Source organism: Hypanus sabinus, chromosome 5 (genome assembly GCF_030144855.1).
Source record: "Hypanus sabinus isolate sHypSab1 chromosome 5, sHypSab1.hap1, whole genome shotgun sequence".
Lineage (NCBI taxonomy): Eukaryota > Metazoa > Chordata > Chondrichthyes > Myliobatiformes > Dasyatidae > Hypanus > Hypanus sabinus.
The window spans coordinates 103,173,131-103,193,905 of NC_082710.1; the positions used below are offsets into that span (position 1 = coordinate 103,173,131).

General features: G+C 37.8%; 1 protein-coding gene across 3 annotated transcripts in view; it reads right to left on the reverse strand.

Annotated features, from left to right (window-relative positions):
* orc4 (origin recognition complex, subunit 4) overlaps window positions 1-20,775 on the reverse strand; it is a 117,653-nt gene that overhangs the window by 66,244 nt on the left and 30,634 nt on the right. For all 3 annotated transcript variants that reach the window (XM_059970269.1, XM_059970270.1, XM_059970271.1), the window contains exons 3-4: window positions 15,963-16,036; window positions 845-935 (exon numbers count right to left, since the gene is read on the reverse strand). In XM_059970269.1, coding sequence (XP_059826252.1) covers window positions 845-935; window positions 15,963-16,036 — 165 coding nt within the window. The remainder of the gene's footprint in view (window positions 1-844; window positions 936-15,962; window positions 16,037-20,775) is intronic.

A 20,775-nucleotide genomic window follows, 5' to 3' on the forward strand; every position in this document is an offset into this window, starting at 1 on the left:
TCCCTATACATGCTGCCGAGCTTTCTCTTTGCTTCCCTCAACATCATAGGATATACTTGGTCAGTCCCTGAGGATTTACTTGCCTTAATGCACCTCAAGAACACCAACACCTTTTTTGTAATATTGCAATTTCTCAGTTAATTCATGATGTTCAGGACTCTAACACAATTGTGCCAGAACAGATGAACTGAGCAATTTTATTCTAATTGCAAACTGATATTGGATCTTTTTTATCATTCAGCAACAGAGCACCAGACTGCTGCAGCATCCAAATCTGCCTTCTGAACCTGTCTGTGGCTACAGCAATACGAGTCAGCATTACAGAAAATAAGGGAGGGAAAGTGCAAGTATTTAATTTTTTTTCAGTTCACCGAGTTAATAAATCTATTGAACTGTCATTGATGTTTTCAAGTGTATAACAGCATTTATATTTTAAAATAATCTTTTAAACAATTTGTAATGAATGACACTTTTAAGAGTTGAATATTTTTGAATGTTTCTAAATGCCAGACATTCACAACATTAAAACTCTGACACCCTTGACAGACTGTAGGCCTGCAGATATGGCTTAGGGAGCTGTGAAAGCATTTCTGTGCACAGAACTTGTTATTTATGGTTGAAAGGTCCTCTTCAATGTGGATAACAAAATATTTCACCTTCTACCAGTGATTAGCAATGGCTCAAAACAGAAAATAAAGAACAAAACAAAGCTTTCCTCCATGGATTGGCAGACTATCTCCTAATACTTCACTCCCACCTCTCCATCCCAGCCTAAAATAAAGCCTATAATTTCTCTTCACTGGGAGTCCCACAATGAAGAACAAGTTGCTCAAAAAACTCATACCATAGTTTTTCCTGCTCCTCGGGGACCAACAATTAGGACAGAGTTGCTTTCCCCATGAACAGCTGTTTGTTTCAGAAGATCCATCAAATTTCTGAAAAACAGTGAAGCATCAAATAGCAAAGGTTACATGCATTAACATAGAAAAAGTGTTTTACAATACATTTGTTTTTCCTAGAATGGAACACTACATGCTCACACGTTATACTGTATTTTTCTTGTTATTCTGCTTAATTTCAATTCTGTTTTATTTCTTTGCACATCAGTCACTTGGGATAAACACAAGCCCAGTGGTGGCTGTAAATCCACCATGAAGCACCAAATAAGGACAACCATGGAGGCAGAGATTCAAAATCAGTTCTTTACATCAGCCTTTACCAAAGAAAATACTACTACAGCCTCAGCCACGATGTAGTCGATATTCTGCTGACACAAACATTGACAAAGAGCAAGCACTATAAAGGTTTGCTGTTTTTAAAGTGGATAGAATACCTAGTCTATTTCAAGAGAGCAAGGATAGAAACTGGAAAGGTGCTGGCCATAATACTCAAAACATCTATTGTTTCAGGGACATCAGTTAAGGACTGGAAAATTGCAAATGGTACAGCCTTGTTCAGAAGAGGTGCAGAGATAAATCACCAGTGAATCAGTCAGATTTTCCTCAGTACCATATCCTGAAATTGACTCTTTGACCTTCCATGTTCTAATGGAACTTCACGCTCAAAAACACTAATCCTGTTGGCCCATATTACAACCATTTTTTTATGCCTCACCTTATTTTAAGTGTCTTTCTTAATACCTCGAAGTAGTAATTATATCTTATGTTAAGAAAGAGGACACGCTGGAACTTTTGAAAAACATCACGAAAGATAAATCCCTGGAACTGGGTGGGATAAACCCTGGATTACTACAGGAAATAGTGGGAAGAGATCATTGTGCCTTTGATGATGATCTTTGTGTCCTCTCTTGTCACAGGGTAGTACTCGAAGATTGGAGGGGACCAAATGTTATTCCCTTGTTTAAGAAAGATAATAGGGATATTTCTGGGAATTAAAGACCAGTGAGTCTTATGTCAGTGATGGTTAAATGACTGGAGAGGATCCAGTAGTTCATATATCCAGAGTGATATAAGCCATTGTCCACTACCTTAATGACTACCATCCAGTAGCATTGACTGGCTATGTTTTGCATTAAATTGCATCTTTCTGTTACATTAGACCCTTTCTAATTTCACTTATTGCTCAAATTGGTCCACCAATGATGCCATAGCATCATGTAGTCCACTTCGTCTTGTCCCATCTGGAAAAAGGTGCCTCATTTGCCAAGATGCTATTTATCAACTTTAGTTCATCATTTAGTCTGATTATCCCTCAGAAGCTGGTGGGTAAATTGTCCTCATTGGGTCTCAACCCCTCTCCCTGTAACTGAATCTTGGACTTTTTGAGAGAAAGGCCACAATCTGTGTTTGCAGCGATATCTCTAACTTCAACACGTTGAGCACTGGCAACCCTAAAGGGGTGCAGGCTCAGCCCACTACTGGTACATGACCATATTGTTAGGTTCAGTTCAAATGAGATAATCAAATTCAATGATGACACAACAGTGGTTGGCCTCATCAACAATGATGACAAGATAGGTTCAGAGAGGAGGCAGAACAGCTGGTAGAATGATGTGAGCACAGCAACTTGAGTCTCAACATGAACAAGACTAAAGACATGCCTGTGGACTTTAGGAAGGCGCAAGCTGATCACTCTTCAATGCACATAAACTGCTCCTCCATGGAGAGAATTCAGAGCATCGTGTTTCTGCGAGTGCACTTAACGGACAATCTCAGTTGGTCTCTCAACACCACCTCTTTGGCCAAGACAGCCAAAATTAAAACAGCATACAAAATTAATGGCAGGATTCTTAGCAGGGTGGAGGAACAAAGGGATCTTGGGGTCCATGTCTACAGATCCCTCAAAGTTGATAGGATGGTAAAGAAGACATATAGTGTGTTAGTTTTTATTAGTTGGGGAGGTAATTGATTTGAAGAGCTGCAAGGTAATGCTGATGTTGCAGCTCTAGTCACCTCACTATAGAAAGGATATGGAAGATTTAGAGAGGGTGCAGGGGCAATTTACCAGGAACAGCTTCTTCCCTTCTGTCCTATATATAGCAGTTACACCTAATATGGAGGACCCAGGAAACTGGAAGAGGAGAGGGGTTAAGGAGCCAGTGTAGAGTACCGTTCTGGCCTCAACAACAGGTATATCACTTTGGATGCTGTTGGGGGAAATAACCTAACAGGGGAAAGTCACAGTGTTCATGTCCCTGGCACTAAGCCCACCTCTGTGACACAGAAGGGAAGGGGGAGAAGAGGCGCACTGTGGTAATAGGGCATTCATTAGTTAAGGGAATGGACAGGAGGTTCAGTGAGCAAGAACAAGACTCTTGGAAGGCATGTTGCTTCCTGGGTGCCAGGGTCTGGGACATCACAGATTGAGTCCTCAATATTCTTATGTTGTGATCTCAGGATTGCTGTCCTTGTCACATGCTAGTGAGGACAAACTAGGAATATTATACTGTTTAATACATATCTAAAGAGTTGGTGTAAGAGGGAGGGCATAAGATTTTTGGATCATTGGGCTCCCTTCCAAGGCAAGTAGGACCTGTACAGAAGGGATCTGTACCAAATTGGAGGGGGACTCATATTCTAGTGGGAAGGTTTATTAATGCTGCACGTTGGGTTTAAACTAGATGGGAAGCAGAATGCCAGTACATTTAGTGGACAAGTTGTTGAGACAGATGTTGGTAAGACCTTAAACAAAGTCAGGAATCAAAAGGCTGAGCATCGTGCGAATAGTGTTGCAAGTTGCGTATGTATCAATGCAAGAAATATCATAGGAAAGGCAGATGAGATCAGGGCATAGATTAACATCTGCAATTATGATGTTGTAGCCGTTAATGAGACTTGGTTGCTGGAGGGGCAGGACTAGCAGCTCAAAATTCTGGGGTTCAGCTGTTTTAGATGTGAGAGTGGGAGGGATTAAAGGAGGAGGGGTGAAGCTATTAGTCAGGGAAAATGTCTCAGCAGTGCTCCATCAGGACAGACTGGAGAACTTGACTTGTGAGGCGTAATGAGTGGAACCGAGGAATAAGAAAGGTATGACCACATTAATGGGGTTATATTACTGACCACCCACCAGTCCATGGAATCTAGAGGAACAAATATGTAAAGATGTCACAGACTGTTGCAGGAAGCAGAAGGTTATCATAGTAGGTGATTTTAACTTTCCACATGTTGACTGGAATCCTATACTGTAAAAGGATGAGACAGGACAGAGTTTGTCAATTGTGTTCTTGAAAGCTTCATTCATCAGAACATAGACATCCTAATGTGACAGCACGTGATCCTGGATCTGTTATTAGGGAATGAGAAGGTGACAGAAGTTTGTGTAGGAGAACACATCATATCTAGTGACCACAATGCCATTAGTTTCAAAATAAATAGGCCTGGTCAGCAGGTTGAAATTTTAAATTGGAGAAAGGCCAATTTTGATGGTATCACAAATAATCCGGCAAGTGTGGAATGGGACAGGCTTTTTTATGGAAAAGGTGTTCTTGGAATGTTGGAGGCCTTCATAAACGAAATTTTATGAGTACAAAGCTTGTATGTCCCTGTCAGAATAAAAGGCAAAGATAACATGTGTGGGGTACCCTGGTTTTCAAGAGATATTGAGGCCCTGGTTAAAGGAAAAAAGGAGGTGCATAGCAGGTCTAGGCAAGTAGGAACAAATGAGGTACAGAGTCCAAGAAGTGCAAGAAAACACAAATAAATCAGGAAGGCTAAAAGAAGGCATGAAGTTGCTAACAGACAAGGTGAAGAAAAATCCAAGGGTATTCTACAGATGTATTAAGTGGAAAAGAATTGCAAGGGACAAAATTGGTCCTCTGTAAGATCAGAATGGTAAACTCTATGCATGGAGCCAAAAGAGATGGGGGATATCTTACATGGATTTTTTGTATCTGTATATATTCAGGAGTGACAGGCGACGTACCAGAGGATTAGAGGACAGTTAATGTTGTTCTGCTGTTTAAGAACGGCTCTAAAACTAAACCAGGAAATTATAGGCTGGGGAGCCTGGCATCAGTAGTGAGAAAGTTATTGAAAGGTATTCTATGAGTATTTGGATAGACAGGGAAATATTAAGGATTATCAGTATGGCTTTGTGCATGATAGGTTGTGCCTAACCAATCTTATAAGTTTTTCAAGGATGTTACCAGGAAAGCTGATGAAGGCAAGGCAGTAGATGTTGGCTACATGGAATTTAGCAAGGCATTTGACAAGAACTCAATGGGAGGTTGGTCAGGAAGGTTCATTCACTTGGCATTCAAGATGAGGTAGTAAATTGGATTAGATATTGGTTTTGTGGGAGAAGCCAGAGAATGGTAGTAGATGGTTGCCTCTCTAACTGGAGACTTGTGGAATGCCACAGGGATCGGTGCTGGGTCCATTGGTGTTTGCTATCTACATCAACATTCTGGATGATAATGTGGTTAACTGGATCAACAAACTTGCAGATGAAACCAAGATTGAGGATATAGTAGGCAGACCATCAGAGATTGCAGTGGGACCTGGGCCAGATGGAAAAATTGAATGAGAAATGGCAGATGGAATTTAATGCAGACGTGTGCAAGGTGTTGCACTTTGGTAGGGTCAACCAAGATAGGTCTTGCATAGTGAACAGTAGGGCCCCGAAGAACGCCGTGGAACAAAGAGATCTGGGGATACAGGTCTATAATTCATTGAAAGTGGTGTCACAGATAAATGGGATTGGAAAGAAAGCTTTTGGCATATTGGCCTTTATATTCAAAGTAATGAGTAGAGGAGATGTTATGTTGAAGTTGATGTTGATGTCAGTGAGGCCTAATTTGTAGTATTGTGTACAGTTTTGGTCACCTACCAACAGGAAAGAGAAAATTTACAATTATGTTGCTGGGATGGAGGACCTGAGTTACAAGGAAAGACCAAATAGGTTAGGACTTTATTCCTTGGAACATGAAAGATTGAGAGATTTGATGGAGGTATACAAAATTATGAGGTGTTCAGATATGGTAAATGCAAACAGGTTTTTTGGGTGAGACAACAATTAAAGGTCATGGGTTAAGGGTGAAAGCTGAAAAGTTTAAGGGGAACATGAGGGGTAACTTCTTCAGAGGGTCATTAGAGTGTGGAACGAGCTGCCAGCGCAACTGGAGCATGCTAGCTCAATTTCAATGTTTAAAAGAAATTTGGATAGGTACATGGATGGCAGAGCTATGGAGAACTATGGTCCATGGCAGGGCTATGCAGAACTATGGTCCAAGTGGGACTAGGAAGTTTAAATGGATTGGCCCGGAGTGTATAGGCCAAAGGGTCTGTTTCTATGCTGTACTTTTCTATGACTTTATTGGGAGTCACCGGGACAAGTTTGAAATGATTTAAGGCTAGAGTTGTTTAAGGCAGGTCAGGTCTAACAAACATTACTATGCTTTTTGGATGAACTAATGGAGAAATTAAAGATGATTGGTGTGCTTTATATGGATGTCTCTAAGGAGTTCAATCAGGTGTCACACAACTGATTTAACATCAAAAATGAAGTCTATGGAATAAAAATTGCTGCATCAAGATGTAAAGGCGATCAGATAAGACAGAGAAAACAGAGTAGTAACTGTAGGTTGTTATCCAGAGAGAAATACACAAAATTTCTCAGGTGTTACTACTAGGACAACGACTTTTCTTAGTGTATTGAAGATCTGAACATGGGTATACTGGGCATACTTTCCAAACTAGCATAATGAATTATGTACAGGATAGAAATGGACTTCAACAACATACAGCAATGCTGGTGACAAGGGCGGAAAGGCAGCTGCTGAAATTTCTTTTTTGAACTGTTACGTTTTACTAGAAAGAATGAGAAGAGTTGATTTAAGTGAAAGAGCAATGTTCTAAGAAGAATACCAACACAGAGAAGTCTGCGAGTTGAGGTGCATCATTTATTGAAAATGGTTGTAAAGAAATTGAATATGAAGCATACAAGATCTTGGGCCTTTGGTGAATCTTATCAAAGCACTGATTCAGCCTCAATTAGAGTACAGTGCCTAGATAGACTAGAATAACTAATGCATTGGCCTTAGAACAGGAGATATAACAAAGTATTTTTAAATCAAAAGAACAGATAGAGTCAAAATTCGGATACTCTTCCTATTATCAGAGAGACCTTGAACTAAGAAAGATAGAATGAAGGTGATTGGCAAAAGAACCAATACCAACAGGAGGAAAGTCATTTTAGATTTCATGTAGCAAGTGTTTAGGGTCAAAAGTGAGCAGATCAAGTATTTGAAAGGAACAATTAGCACTGCTACAGGGAGAGGGTAGGTGTGAAATTTGCTAGATTGCTCTTGAATATGATTTCTACAGATATGACTGACTGTAATCATTCTGCAATTCTACCTTTCACTCGTCTTAAATCAACAGAACTCAATTTATTCAAATTCTAGAAGCAGGGTATCAATCACAATGAGTTCTATTTTTGAACCTTCTCCTCTAAATGTCAGCGCTAAGACAACACTGAAAACCTAAGATTGTATTTTAATGAAGTATAGAAATATTACTGATGTTTCGTAAATAAAAGTTGCTATGCAATTGAATAATCCAAATGTCAAAATTTATGACTGGTTAGTTAGATCTGATTAATCTACATACATTTATTGAAAAGGTCACTAGCATATCCCAGGAGAAATACACAAATTAAAAACAGAAAATCCTGGGAATACTCAAAATGGCATGCAATGCTTGTGAAGGGGAAGTTAAAACTTAAGGTTGGGACTTCCGGTAAGATGGTGATTGTTTAGTCGCTTCAAACTTTTGCTCCGTTACCTTTCTTACCTTCACACTATGTGTCTCCCTTTTTAAACCTTAGTTCGTTATTCTATCTGTTTTTTTCATATCTGCCTGCGAATACGTCTATCTTACAATGGCTACTAAAAATTCTAAATCCGTGGGTTTAAAATTCTTTCTATCTGATAGGTGGGTCAACATTTTCATTCATCTTTCCCGGCCAAAGCTGGGGGGGTGTTTCTATTCTTATCAACTCAAATGTTCCTTTTGAACTCCATAGTAAGATATCTGACACAAATGGCCGTTTTATTATTGTTTCTGGCAAATTATATAATACTAAGGTAGTACTAGCTAATCTGTATGCTCCCAATTCTGACGATGTTAATTTTTTTTAACGCTATTTTTCCTCATTACCAGATCTGAACCTATACTCTCTTATATTTGGTGGCGACTTTAACTGCTGGTTAGACCCAACTTTGGATCGATCGTCCCCTGTTACTAGATTACCTACTAAATCTGCTTTAGCTATTCTCTCTTTTCTTTCTAACTATGGTATCTCTGATACATCGCGTTTCCTTCATCATACTGAGAGAGATTATTCCTTTTTTTCACATGTTCATCATACCTTTACTAGAATTGACTATTTCTTAATTGATAATCAACTTATTTAATTTGTTCATTCTTGTGACTATTAGAGTATACTGATCTCTGATCATGCCCCAGTCACTTTGTCTCTAAGTTTTCCTGGTCTCCCTCAAAGGAATAAACATTGGCGCTTTAACCCAACTTTATTATCGGATGATGATCTTGTAAAATTTATTAAAGACCAGATAATTTTTTTCCTAAACACTAATACGTCATCTGAAATTTCATCCCAGACTGTCTGGGATGCTATGAAAGTATGTTTGAGGGGTCAAATAATTTCATATACAGCGAATCTTAATAGAAAGTCCCGTTCAGAGTCATTAGACCTGATTAATCAGATTAAAGAATTAGATCAATTATATGCTCAGACTAAAAACCCCGAATTATATAAAAAGCGTGTAGAACTCCAAACTAAATTTGACCTTCTCTCTACTCAACCAGTTGAACGTCAACTTCTTGAAAGTAAGAGTCGCTTTTATATTCATGGTGACAAATCTGCCAAGTTTCTAGTTAATCAGTTGAGACGTTCTAAAGCTAAACAACATATTACAAAGATCCAGAAGGAGAATGGGGATATTACATCAAATCACTCAGAAATTAATGACTTAATTAAGAATTTTTATTCTCGGCTTTATTCCTCCGAATCCCTGAATGAGAATACTTCTGTTGACCTTTTTTTAGATAGCTTGAATATCCCTTTGATTTCATCTGATTCTAAAGCAAAACTTAATGAGCCTATATCATTAGAAGTAGTATCTTTTGCAATCTCTGCATTGTCGTCAGGCAAATCTCCTGGTCCTGATGGGTTCCCCATAGAATTTTATAAATCATTCTCTTCACTTCTTTCACCTCAGTTACTCTCAGTACTATCTGATTCGTTTAATTATGGTAAATTGCCACCCTCATTTAATGAGGCATGGATTATTCTTTTATTTAAAAAGGGCAAAGATCCAACAGAGTGCTCCTCTTACAGGCCGATTTCTTTGCTTAATGTTAATGTTAAAATTTTGGCCAAAGTTTTGGTTCATAGATTAGAAACTGTTGACCCTCTATTATTTCTGATGATCAAACTGGCTTTATTAAAAATTGTCTTCCCTTTTTTAACATACGCCGCTTATTTAATATTTTATACTCACCTTCAGCTGGGACTCCTGAATGCGTTATCTCTCTCGGTGCGGAGAAAGCGTTTGATCGTATAGAGTGGAACTATCTCTTTGCGGTTTTAGAAAAATTTGACCTCGGTCAAAGTTTTATCTCTTGGATCAAATTACTATATCTATGTCTTACCACCTTTGTTTTGACTAATTCTCAGCAATCCCAGTTGTTTAACCTTAAATGTGGCACCCGTCAAGGGTGCCCCTTAAGTCTCTTTCTTTTTGATTTGGCTGTAGAGCCTCTGGCGATTGCATTTCGAAGTTGTCCTGAATTGACGGGGATCTGGAGGGGGGGTGTTCAGCATAAAGTTTCTCTTTATGCTGATGATCTATTAGTTTTTCTTTCAAGTCCATCCACATCCTTACCTCCAATGTTTTCACTTCTTGATCAATTTAGCCAGTTCTCTGGCTATAAACTTAATTTAAATAAGAGTGAACTTTTTCCAATTAATAAAGAAGCACAAGTATTAGTATTTCACAACCTCCCCTTTAAAGTAGTTGATAATCAATTTACCTATCTTGGTATAACAGTTACAAAGAATTTTAAGGATCTTTTTCGTGAAAGTTTTGCCAATCTCTTGTACTCTACAAAACAGAGTTTGTCACAAAGGTCAGCTTTATCTATGTCCTTGGTAGGTCGTGTTAATGTTATTAAAATGTATGTTCTCCCTAAATTTTTATACTTATTTCAATCTATTCCAATTTTGATTTCTAAAAGCTTTTTTGATTCCTTAGACTCTATTATTTTGTCCTATCAGTGGAAGGGTAAGCGTTCCAGAATTAACAAAACTTACCTTCAAAAATCTAAAAAAGAGGGCGGCATGGCCTTACCTAATTTTCATCGATACTACTGGGCAGCTAACATTCGTTGTCTTATCTTCTGGTCTTTTTTCCATAGCCAGTCTGACTGCTCTAAATGGGTAGCAATGGAGCTGAATTCCACTAAGGATCTATCTATCTCTGGACTCCTTAGTAGTTTGCCTAGACTAATGGTTAATCTTGTTAGACATGCTCTGCGACTATGGGCCCAGTTTAGGAAATTTTATGGTTTCTATGGTTTTTCCCTTACTAGTTCTATTTTACATAATCATCTTTTTCTACCTTCTATGCATGATTCAACATTTTATGATTGGTATAGACAGGGCATTAGGTATTTTGAGGATCTTTTCATCGATAATCGCTTCGCATCTTTTCAACAGTTCTCTGCTAAGTTTAATCTACCTAATGCTCATTTCTTTAGATATCTCCAAATTAGACACTTCATTAATCCTTTATTACCCAACTTCCCCGAGATGCCCCAGAAAAATGCTATGGACTTGTTTCTTTCTATTAATCCATTGTGTAAAGGTTTAATATCTTTTATTCGTGATAAATTAGTATCCTTACGGCGCGCCCCTTTGGATAAAATCAGAATGGCTTGGGAGCATGACTTAAATATCCCTTTATCTGATGAGGTTTGGGACTCGATTCTCAAGTCGGTTAACTCAACTTCTGTAAATGTAAAAGTGGCGAGACTGTCTTTTACAGTTTAAGATTGTTCATAGGGCTCATATGTCCAAATCTCAATTATTTCGATTTTATCCTAATATTAGTCCTCTTTATGATAAATGTAAAAGTGGCGAGGCTTCTCTCATTCATATGTACTGGACCTGTCCTAGTCTAGAGAAATTTTGGAGGGATGTTTTCTTAACTTTATCCTGTATTCTGAATTGCCACTTAGAACCTAACCCTTTAATTGCTCTTTTTGGTTTCTTGGCTGAGACAGATATACGTTTGAGCTTGACTAAACATCAAATATTATCTTTTGCTTCTCTCCTGGCTAGACGTCTAATTCTTCTTAGATGGAGAGATGTTGCCCCACCCACGCACGCTCAATGGCTTAATGATATTATGTCCTGTTTCGATCTTGAAAAAATTCATTACTCAATTCTTAATTCAGACATAAAGTTTCATAAGGTCTGGGGACCTTTTATTGAGTATTTTCATAACTTTCCTTTTGACTAAGTTTCTTTTTCAGTCCCTTGCTTTCAGCATTTTTTTTTGGTAGTAGGCATTATTATCTTCTGTTTTTAATTATATTTACAGTTTTGGGGATTTGAATGTTCTGATTTATATTTCCTACATTTTGCTCTGGTTGGTCTGGAGTTTTTTTTTTCTTGCGGGGGTGGGGGTGGCTACTAACTTTACACGACTTCAATTTGGGTGCTTTTTCAATTATTATATTCTGTATTATATCACCACTGTATGTTTATCTTGCACTGTATTAATTTCCTATTTCGTTCTTGGGTTTTTTTTTGTAGTGTTGTAGAAAATGCATTAAAAAATCAATTAAAAAAAACTTAAGGTTGGTGTCTTTAGCCATTGTCATTAAAAATAATCAACTTAGACATCCATTTTGATAAAATAAACAATGCAGTAAGAAATACAAGTTAATAAAAATGTACATTTTGATTGATTTTGAGATTAATGGGTGTGCACTAAGTCCGGCCTTAGTGCACACCTATTAATCTCAAAATCAAAATCAATCTCATCTCAAAATCTGTACTGGGACCAAAATGCTCAGTGTTAATAATGTCAATGAAAAGGTAGATTTTTAAGTATATTAATTAAGAGGCAAAGCAGAGATCCTCCTCAGGTTATGAACTCCAGAATTAATGACACTCTACATATATTAATGAGCATTTGAAAAGACAGAGACGGATTGGGCTGCTGCTGGGTTGTAAGGATCTTCTGCAGAGTGGGAATAGACAGTCCCATGTGTTCCTCTCCCCACCACATCCCCCACACTAATTATTGACTGTAATAATTGGGGGCTAGGTGGAGCTAAGCAGAGTTGGGAGCGCTGTTGCAGGAAAGCAGAATCTATCATCAAGGACCCCTCTCCACCTAAGTCATGCTCTCGTCTCATTGCTGTCATCAGGAAAAAAGTACAGGAGCTTCAGAGCCCATACCACAAGGTTCAGAAATAGTATTACCCCTCAAACATCAGGCTCTTGAACCAGAACAGATAACTTCACTCGCCCCATCACTGAACTGTTCCCAGAACCTTTGGACCCACTTTCAAGGATTTTTTATCTCATATTTTCAGTATTTATTGCTTGTTTGTTTATTTATGTATTTATTATTCTTTCCTTTTTTTTTTACTTTTTGTGTTTGCACAGATCATTGTCTTTCGCGCAATGATTATTTATCCATCCTGTTGGGTGTCATCTTTATTTACTTATATTTTATTTATTGAGATACAGTACAGAATAGGCCTTTCTGATGCCTTTGAGCTACGCTGCCCTGCAATCCCCTGATTTAATCCTAGCCGAATCATGGGACAATTTACAATGACCAATTAGCCTACAAACTGGTATGTCTTTGGACTCTGGGAGGAAACCTATGCAGTCACGGAGAGAGCGTACAAACTCTTTATAGGCAACAGTAGGAATTTAAAGTATTGTAACGCAAAGTATTGTGCTAACCACTATGCTACTGTGCCACTTCAAATGATTCTATTATGTTTCTTGCATTTCCTGTGAATGCCTGCAAAAAATAAATCTCAGGGTTGTATGTGGTGACGTATATGTACTCTAAAATTACTTTGAACAGGCTCTTTTACTCACTCATTGAGAAAGTGAGGATAGTTGGCAACTGTTCTTCCCATTCCTGCTCACACTCCCTTCCAAACTATTTCCATTAGCCTCTCCCAAACCTTTTGTTTATTTTTGACTTATGAATGGTTCCCAGGAATGCAACCCTGTCATAATCTGGGGACTGCCTATAAACTGTGAAGACGGTAGTGGGATCTTACTTGGGCATATCCATGGGAATGCAAAGAAATGCAAGTCTACATACCTTGGGTCAGGGTAGTGCAATAGTGATGCCAATGTGTACCAACTACAAAATGTTAATGCATGATCAAAAAGATTAGAAAGTGCACGGGTCTTTATTTCCAGAGACTTTCTTTCATAAAACCATTCTATTTAGTAGAACTTAATATAATCGGACAAAAAGTATTTTAAAATTATGAGTGAAATCAGGAGCCACGCAATGGGAAGTAAAAATCAGTAACATTTTCCATCAAAGGGTTGCAACCTTTTACACAAGTTAAGCTTTTAAGACTGAGAAAACGAAGTAAGCACATCAAGAACAATGGCAAAAATAAGGCAGATAAATGGGGGTGAAATACTGGTCTATCATGATTTAATTAGATGGTAGAACAGATTTAGGAGCCATTATGGCTACTTCTGTTTCAATGCAAGCTGACATATGAAGACAAGTTAAGCGAGGTAATGGTGGGTTTTGTAACATTAATGTTGAATCAGTCTGTGGGAAAGAACACAACAAATAAAAGCCATTAAACTGGAAAGGATCACTGAAGTCTAAAAAAAAGTTATCTTTGTACATCAAAATCACTATGTAAATTTAATTGTTTGATATCGTAGTTTTGTTTCTTTCAGCAACAAGATACAGTTTACAGTACAAACATACATTATATAATTATACAATACCTAAAAAAAGACTTTTCTGGGAATAAAAATATAAATATAAAGACCAGTTAATAAGATCATTGTTTCCTCTGGATATTTTAAGCACATTTCAAACACTGTACTCAAAAAAATATTCTTAAACTGGATTGCAGTTTAAGATGCATGAGATCAATACATCAATGAAATCAACAGGCTTCCCCATAGAAGACAAAGGGTAATGGTCAAAGGACCACTGCCTTCTGGACATCAGTGATTTGTGGTGTTCTGCAGAGAGATCTGAAATGGGACCTTTGACCTGGATGAAAATGGAGATGGGTGAGTTAGTAAGTTTGAGGATGATATGAAGATCGATGTGTTGTGGATCATTTAGAAGACTGGCAAAGAATACTGCAGGATATAGATCAGTTGCAGATATGAACGGAAAAAGTGGCAGATTAAGTTTAACCTGGACAAATATGAAATGTTGCACCTTGATAGATCAAATGTAAAGAGAGAGCACACTCTTAAAGGCAAGACACTTAACAGTGTTGATGAGTAGAGATATCTTGGCATCCAAGTTCTTAAATCCCTAAAAGCAGCTATACAAGTTGATATGGTGGCTAAGAAGGCATGTGGCATACTTGCCTGTATTAGTAAAGGCACTGAGTTCAAAAATCATGAAATTATGTTGCAGCTTAATAAAACTCTAGTTAGGCTGCATCTAGAGAATTGCATAAAGCTCTGGTCACCCCTTTATAGGAAGGACATCGAGATGTTGGAGAAGCTTCAGAAGAGGTTTACCAGGATGTTGCTTTGATTAAAGGGTATGTGCTCTAATAAGAGGTTGGTCAAACTTAGGTTATTTTTTCTGGAGTGGCAGAGGCTGAGGGGAGATCTGATAGGGGTTTATAAGGTTATGAGAGGCATAGATAGAGTAGGCAGACAGTATTCCCCCCTATCCAAAGCTGAAATGCCTAACGCTAGAAGGCATGTATTTACAGTGAAGACATCTAAGGAGATGTAAAGGAAACATTTTTTTTGTTTGTGATTTTTTTTAAACACAGAGAGTAGTTGGTGCCTTGAGTGCACTGCCTGGGACAGTGGTAAGGACTTTTAAGAGATGTTTAGATAGGCATATGAATAAGGAAAATGGAAGAATAGGGACATTGTGTAGGCAGAAGAAATTAGCTTAGTTACCTATTTGGTTAGTAATTTATTTGGCTCATAACAAGATTATGAGCCGAAGCTCCTGTTCCTGTACTGTATTGTTCGATGTTCTAATATACAGAAGACAATCCTTAATGATTTACCTTCCAACTTAGTATTCCAAAATTTGCTTTGCCCTGACCAACCTCCTTATCATTCCATGTGACATTCTATTGAATGAAATTGTTGGTATTAGCTGCTTTCCAACAGATCCTAGATTTGCTGCACTGCTAAATTTGATGAATACATATGTTCAACCAACCAAAAGCACTCTCAATAAGAAATTATAGCTTACAACCAGGAAAGAAAAAAAATCAAGCTTCATCAAAGCTGTGATATACAGAATGACACTGAATAATTATCCTATTGACCAAATAAAGCAAATATCTGAGTAGCTGGACTCTATTTTACACTGAACCACAAAAATGTCTACAACTGCTAGCGGCAAAACGTCTCAATCATAAAAAGAGCAAATTCTGGAAATAATTAGTTCTATCAAAAGGTCATTAATCCAAAATATCCACTCTCTCCCTCTCTCTTGCAGCAGATACTGAGTGAATTGCTAAGTATTTTCAACCTTTTCTCTTTTTGTTAAAAAGGTGTTTAGCTTTCTTGTATTTCTATTAACAAGAAATTTTAGTGTTAGAAATTTTCAAAAATACATATGCAAGAAATTTTTCCAAAACAAAAGATATATCCAGTTATAAGTACTTCAAAAGAAATTTTCCATTTTTAGGTTAGTTATTTAAAGTGTGGTGAGTGCAGTACTTTACAATGTTGCTGATTCATTAATCACTTACTTGTACTGAACTTCTACTCCAAATGGTTTACCAGGGAGATGGTGGCAGAATCGTTTTCTCAATGTCATGTGAACCTATATAACCAATGTAAAATAAGTAAATAAAGTTATGAGCAACCACCATTGCACAACTCTACATATTTTGTCAAAAGCAAAAATCATTTTGCTTTAATTTGGACTTAATTGAGCTACAAGTGTTTACTAATGCTTATCAGAAAGCAGAAAGTTTAAAATCAAAGTGCTCCTCATTACTGGACTGGAAAAAGAACATTAGAAAAAAACTGCTTCTAGCTGTCTAGCACTGCTGGGAAGAAAAAGTACAAAAAGGATAAAAAAAAAACACAAAGCTTTGGCAAGAAAAAGTAGAGAGATCCAATAATGATGGCAATTCCTGGGTTAAGGATTGCTTTGCTGAACATTTTATTTTCAGTCCAAGTGGCACTAATTGCAAATAAGATAGTAATGAAGGTAATTTAGAAATTGTTTTTTTTTTACAAACGTATGGGTACAGGCCACTGCCACATTACGAAAGGATTGTGTTTCTGGAAAACTCTCTGCATCCTATTTTCCAAAACACAAACCTTATTTTCTATTGAATCTAATGTTAAAAGTGGATATGTATTCTTTCAAAATATTTTTCCTCTCAATAGTAACGATGAGTACCACAGCTACTGGTTCACACAGGGGCTACTAAAAGATTGCCTTGTCAGTTTCCAAAGCAAATCTATTAAGAGACCAATAGCTGCAGATGCTTATTACCTTCCAGGCTTCAGCCTGAATGGAGACATGCACTTTTAAAAGTCTATCACATTATCAATAATATTCAAATGATAATTATTACCAGTGTTTTCAGAACACAGTTAAGTTCTAGTTAACCATTCTAGGTAATTTCTTTTCCACTAATTCCATTTAAGGCATTTAAAGCTATTTGCAGAGAAGCTCCACAGGACTCAGTGGAATGTCATTAAAAAAACTACAAATGCTGAAAATTGAAAAAAAATAACAGAATATGCTAGAAACACACAGCATTTGTGGATAGATACTTTAAGATTAGCTTTATTGTTCTTAATTTGGAAAATGTATGAGCTTGTTCACCATGCAGGGATGGCACTACAGCACAAGGGCGAGTATAATACTTCGCCAGTACATATGAATGGGATTCAATTCTGCCACTGTCTCTATGGTGTTTGTCCATTCTCCTCATGACTGTGGTTTTCCTCCAGGTGCTCCAGTTTACTCACATATTTGAAAGACATACAGGTTAGTAAGTTGTGGCCATGCTATGCTGGCACTGAAAGCATGGTAATACTTACAGGTTGCCCCTAACACATCCTTGGACTGTGTTCGTCATTAACGCAAGACAAGGCATTTCACTGTATGCCTTGATGTACATTTGGCAAATAAAGATAATCTTTTTAATATTTTATCTTTTATTTGGGAAGGACAAATGAAATGAATTCAGCTGGCCAGGCAATGTTTAGGGAAAAGAGCAAACAGTCAATGTTTCGGGCTGTGACCCTATATCAGAACTCAAGTTTAATTTGTGTTTTTCAGGAGACTGCTGTGTATCTGATGGTATGTGCCTGTGAAGCTGCTGCAAGTGATGCTTTCATTGCACCTGTGCATGACAATAAACTCGACTCTGACAGATGCCGAATTTTGAGAAGTTACTTATTTCAATTAACTTGTCCCACACCTGATGAACAGCTACAAAGCCACCCCCAATCTCAGATCTGACGTGTCTTCCATTAACTAGTTTTACTGATCAGTCTTCCCATTACCATGCAGTTCATAAAAGTACTGTTTTGCAGCTAATAATATTTTACAATGACATATCACCTGAGAGTTATACTAATGCAGTAAGTTAAATGTACTGCTCAATTCAAAACTTGGAGAAATTCATATGAATTTTTAATTAATTTATCTGGATTGATTTACAGCTTCACACCATTAAAGCTCTGGCAATACCTTAATTCGATTGTTCTTTTCCACCTTCTCAACACCCGAACTCAGAACAAATTGGCAAAAAATTCAAAGCCGATTTGTTTTTGACTTCATGTAAGAACACACGAGAATATTCCTGGAAGTAGAGGGAACTACGGGTCTCCAAGTTACATGTATAAGTAAAAAAATTCAGAACAACAGAAAATTAATATAACTCAGTAAGCTGTAAGAGCTGGCTATGGAGATGTTAGATGTTTTGGCTGTCATCTTCTAACACTCCAGATTTTACTCAATTTGGATTGTATGGCAGATAAGTATAATGACATTATTCAAGAAAGGAAACAGAAAACAAGGAAAAAGAGACTGAATTAACCTGTAGTCATCTGTAGGGAAAATGCTAGAATACTTTAAAGAAAGTTTGTGAACCCTATAGAATATTCTCTATTTCTGCTTAACTATGACCTAAAATGTGATGAGCTTCATGCAAGTCGTGAAACTAGATACAAAGAACCAAATTAAATAAATAACACAAAAACAAAGGTCATACCAGGAGCACAACGTGTAATGGTGAAGGAGGTGAAAAAAACCCAAGGGTACAGCAAAAGACCTGCTTTCAGTAACTGGTGTGACCTCCTTGTACAGCAATAACTTCAACCAAGTGTTTTTGGTAATTGTTGATCAGTCCTGCACATCGGCTTGGAGGAGTTTTAGGCCATTCCTCCTTACAAAACTGGTTCAACTCTGGGATGCTGGTGGGCTTCCTTTCCATGAACTGCTTGCTTCAGGTCCTTCCACAACATTTTGAAAAAGTCATTCCAAAACACAAATTTTCTTCTTTTGAAACCATTCTGTTGTTAATTTACTTTTATCTTTCGGATCACTGTCTTGTTGCATTATTCAACTTCTATTAAGCTTCAGGTGACAGACTGCTACCCTGACATTGTCCTATAAAATGTCTTGATATATATTTGAATTCATTGCTCCTTGAATGATTGCAAGCTGTCCGGGCCTTGAGGCAGCAAAGCAACCCCAAACCATGATGCTCCTTGACCAGCAGATACAGGAACAGAATTAGGCCATTTGGCTCATCGAGTCTGTTCCATCCTTTTATCATGGCTGATCCATTTCTTTCTCAAACCCAATCTCCTGACTTCTTCCCATATCCCTATGGACCCTGACTAATCAAAAATCGAACAAACTCTGCCTTAAATATACCCAATGGCTTGCCCTCCACAGCCGCCTGTGACAATGAATTCTACAGAGTCACCACTCTCCGGCTGAAGAATTTCCTCATCTCAGTTCTAAATGGTCACCCCTCTATTCTGAGGCTGTGTCCTCTAGTCTTTGACTCCCCCACCATAGAAAACATTATCTCCACATGCACTCTATCAAGGTCTTTCAACATTCAGTAAGTTTCATTGGGATCCCCATCCTCATTCTTCTAAATTCCAGTGAGTACAGGCCCAGAGGCATCAAACACTCCTCATTGGATAAGGTTAATTGATCATTTTAAATTGGCACGTGATTAGGCTATGTTGAAATTGGGGGATTGCTGGGTGGCACAGCTGAAAGGGCCTATTCTGCACTGTATCTCAGTAATAGATAAATATGCCTCTCATAACTGCAAACATTTTTATAAGGTTGCCCTACTTTTCCTAAGTTCTAAGGAATAATGAACTAGCCCAGCCAACCTTACCCCATAATTCAGGCACTCAGGTATTTAATCTTTAATGTAAAAGATCCAGTTCAAAAGGATCTTTGTAAATCACTCACTAAAGATGTGTTCTACTTTGGATGGTCTTAATTCTGATCACAAATGGCAGCCTAAGGTTTATTTGAATGTTGCTTGGTGACTCCAAGATGTTGAGAATTTGACAAGGATACAGTCAAAATATGAAAAAGCTTTCACTCAAAAACTGCAGGGAGAACCTTTTGCAGAATAAATTAATTTAAGCAACACGTACTCATAGATAATTCTAGAGGAACTCATCAGGTCATGCAGTATTTGCAGAAATGAATAAACAGTCATTCTTTCAGGCCAAAACTCTTCCTCAGGACTGACTCAGGATGGTTGTTTTTTCAAGAGTGAAACTAGTCCAGTCAAAACTGGGGCCTTATGATGAGATATAAAAATATATAGTCATTAGTCAAGAAAGGGGGAGACAAGAAGTGAGCTAGTCGGCCCAGCAACTTTTAATGGTAAAACGTTAGAATCCAGTTTTAGAAGGTAACAGCAAAACAACTGAGTAGAGTTAATATGGCTTTATGAAAGGAAGATTTCTTCCAACAATCAGCTGGAGTTCCGAGGGGAAAGAAACAGCCAAAGAAGCAGTGCATTTTGGTTTCTAGAGGGAATTTCCTGAAGGGGAAATAATTCAGTAAGTGTGTAGTTTGGGTGGTTGATTGTTGGTTTGAGTTGTTCTCCGATCTTGGCAATTTACGTACACACATTACAGCCCACTGATGATGCCTCCTCTCATGGTAACAAACATTCACAAGTAAATTGCCAAGATCAGAGAACAACTCAACCCAACCATTCCTTGAAGTGTTAATTGCCTACAGTACATTACCCCTGGTGGTGGTAGGTGCAGAAGAACTGAGGGTTGTTGAAGGATAAACGAGCAAGAACAAGTTACAGAGAAACAAGCAAGGATATGGGGCTGATGGAAAGAGCTAGTAGAGCATTAATGGGACAAATAGTCTGCATCCACCATGCTTCACAGTTGGAATGAGGTTGTGGTGTTGATGTGCAGTTCCTTTTGTCCTCCAAACACAGCAATGTGCAATTCATAGTAAGAAAGTTAAACTTTTGTCTCATCTGTTCACAGAATATTGTCCCAGATGCATCATAGAACATCTAGGTGGCCTTA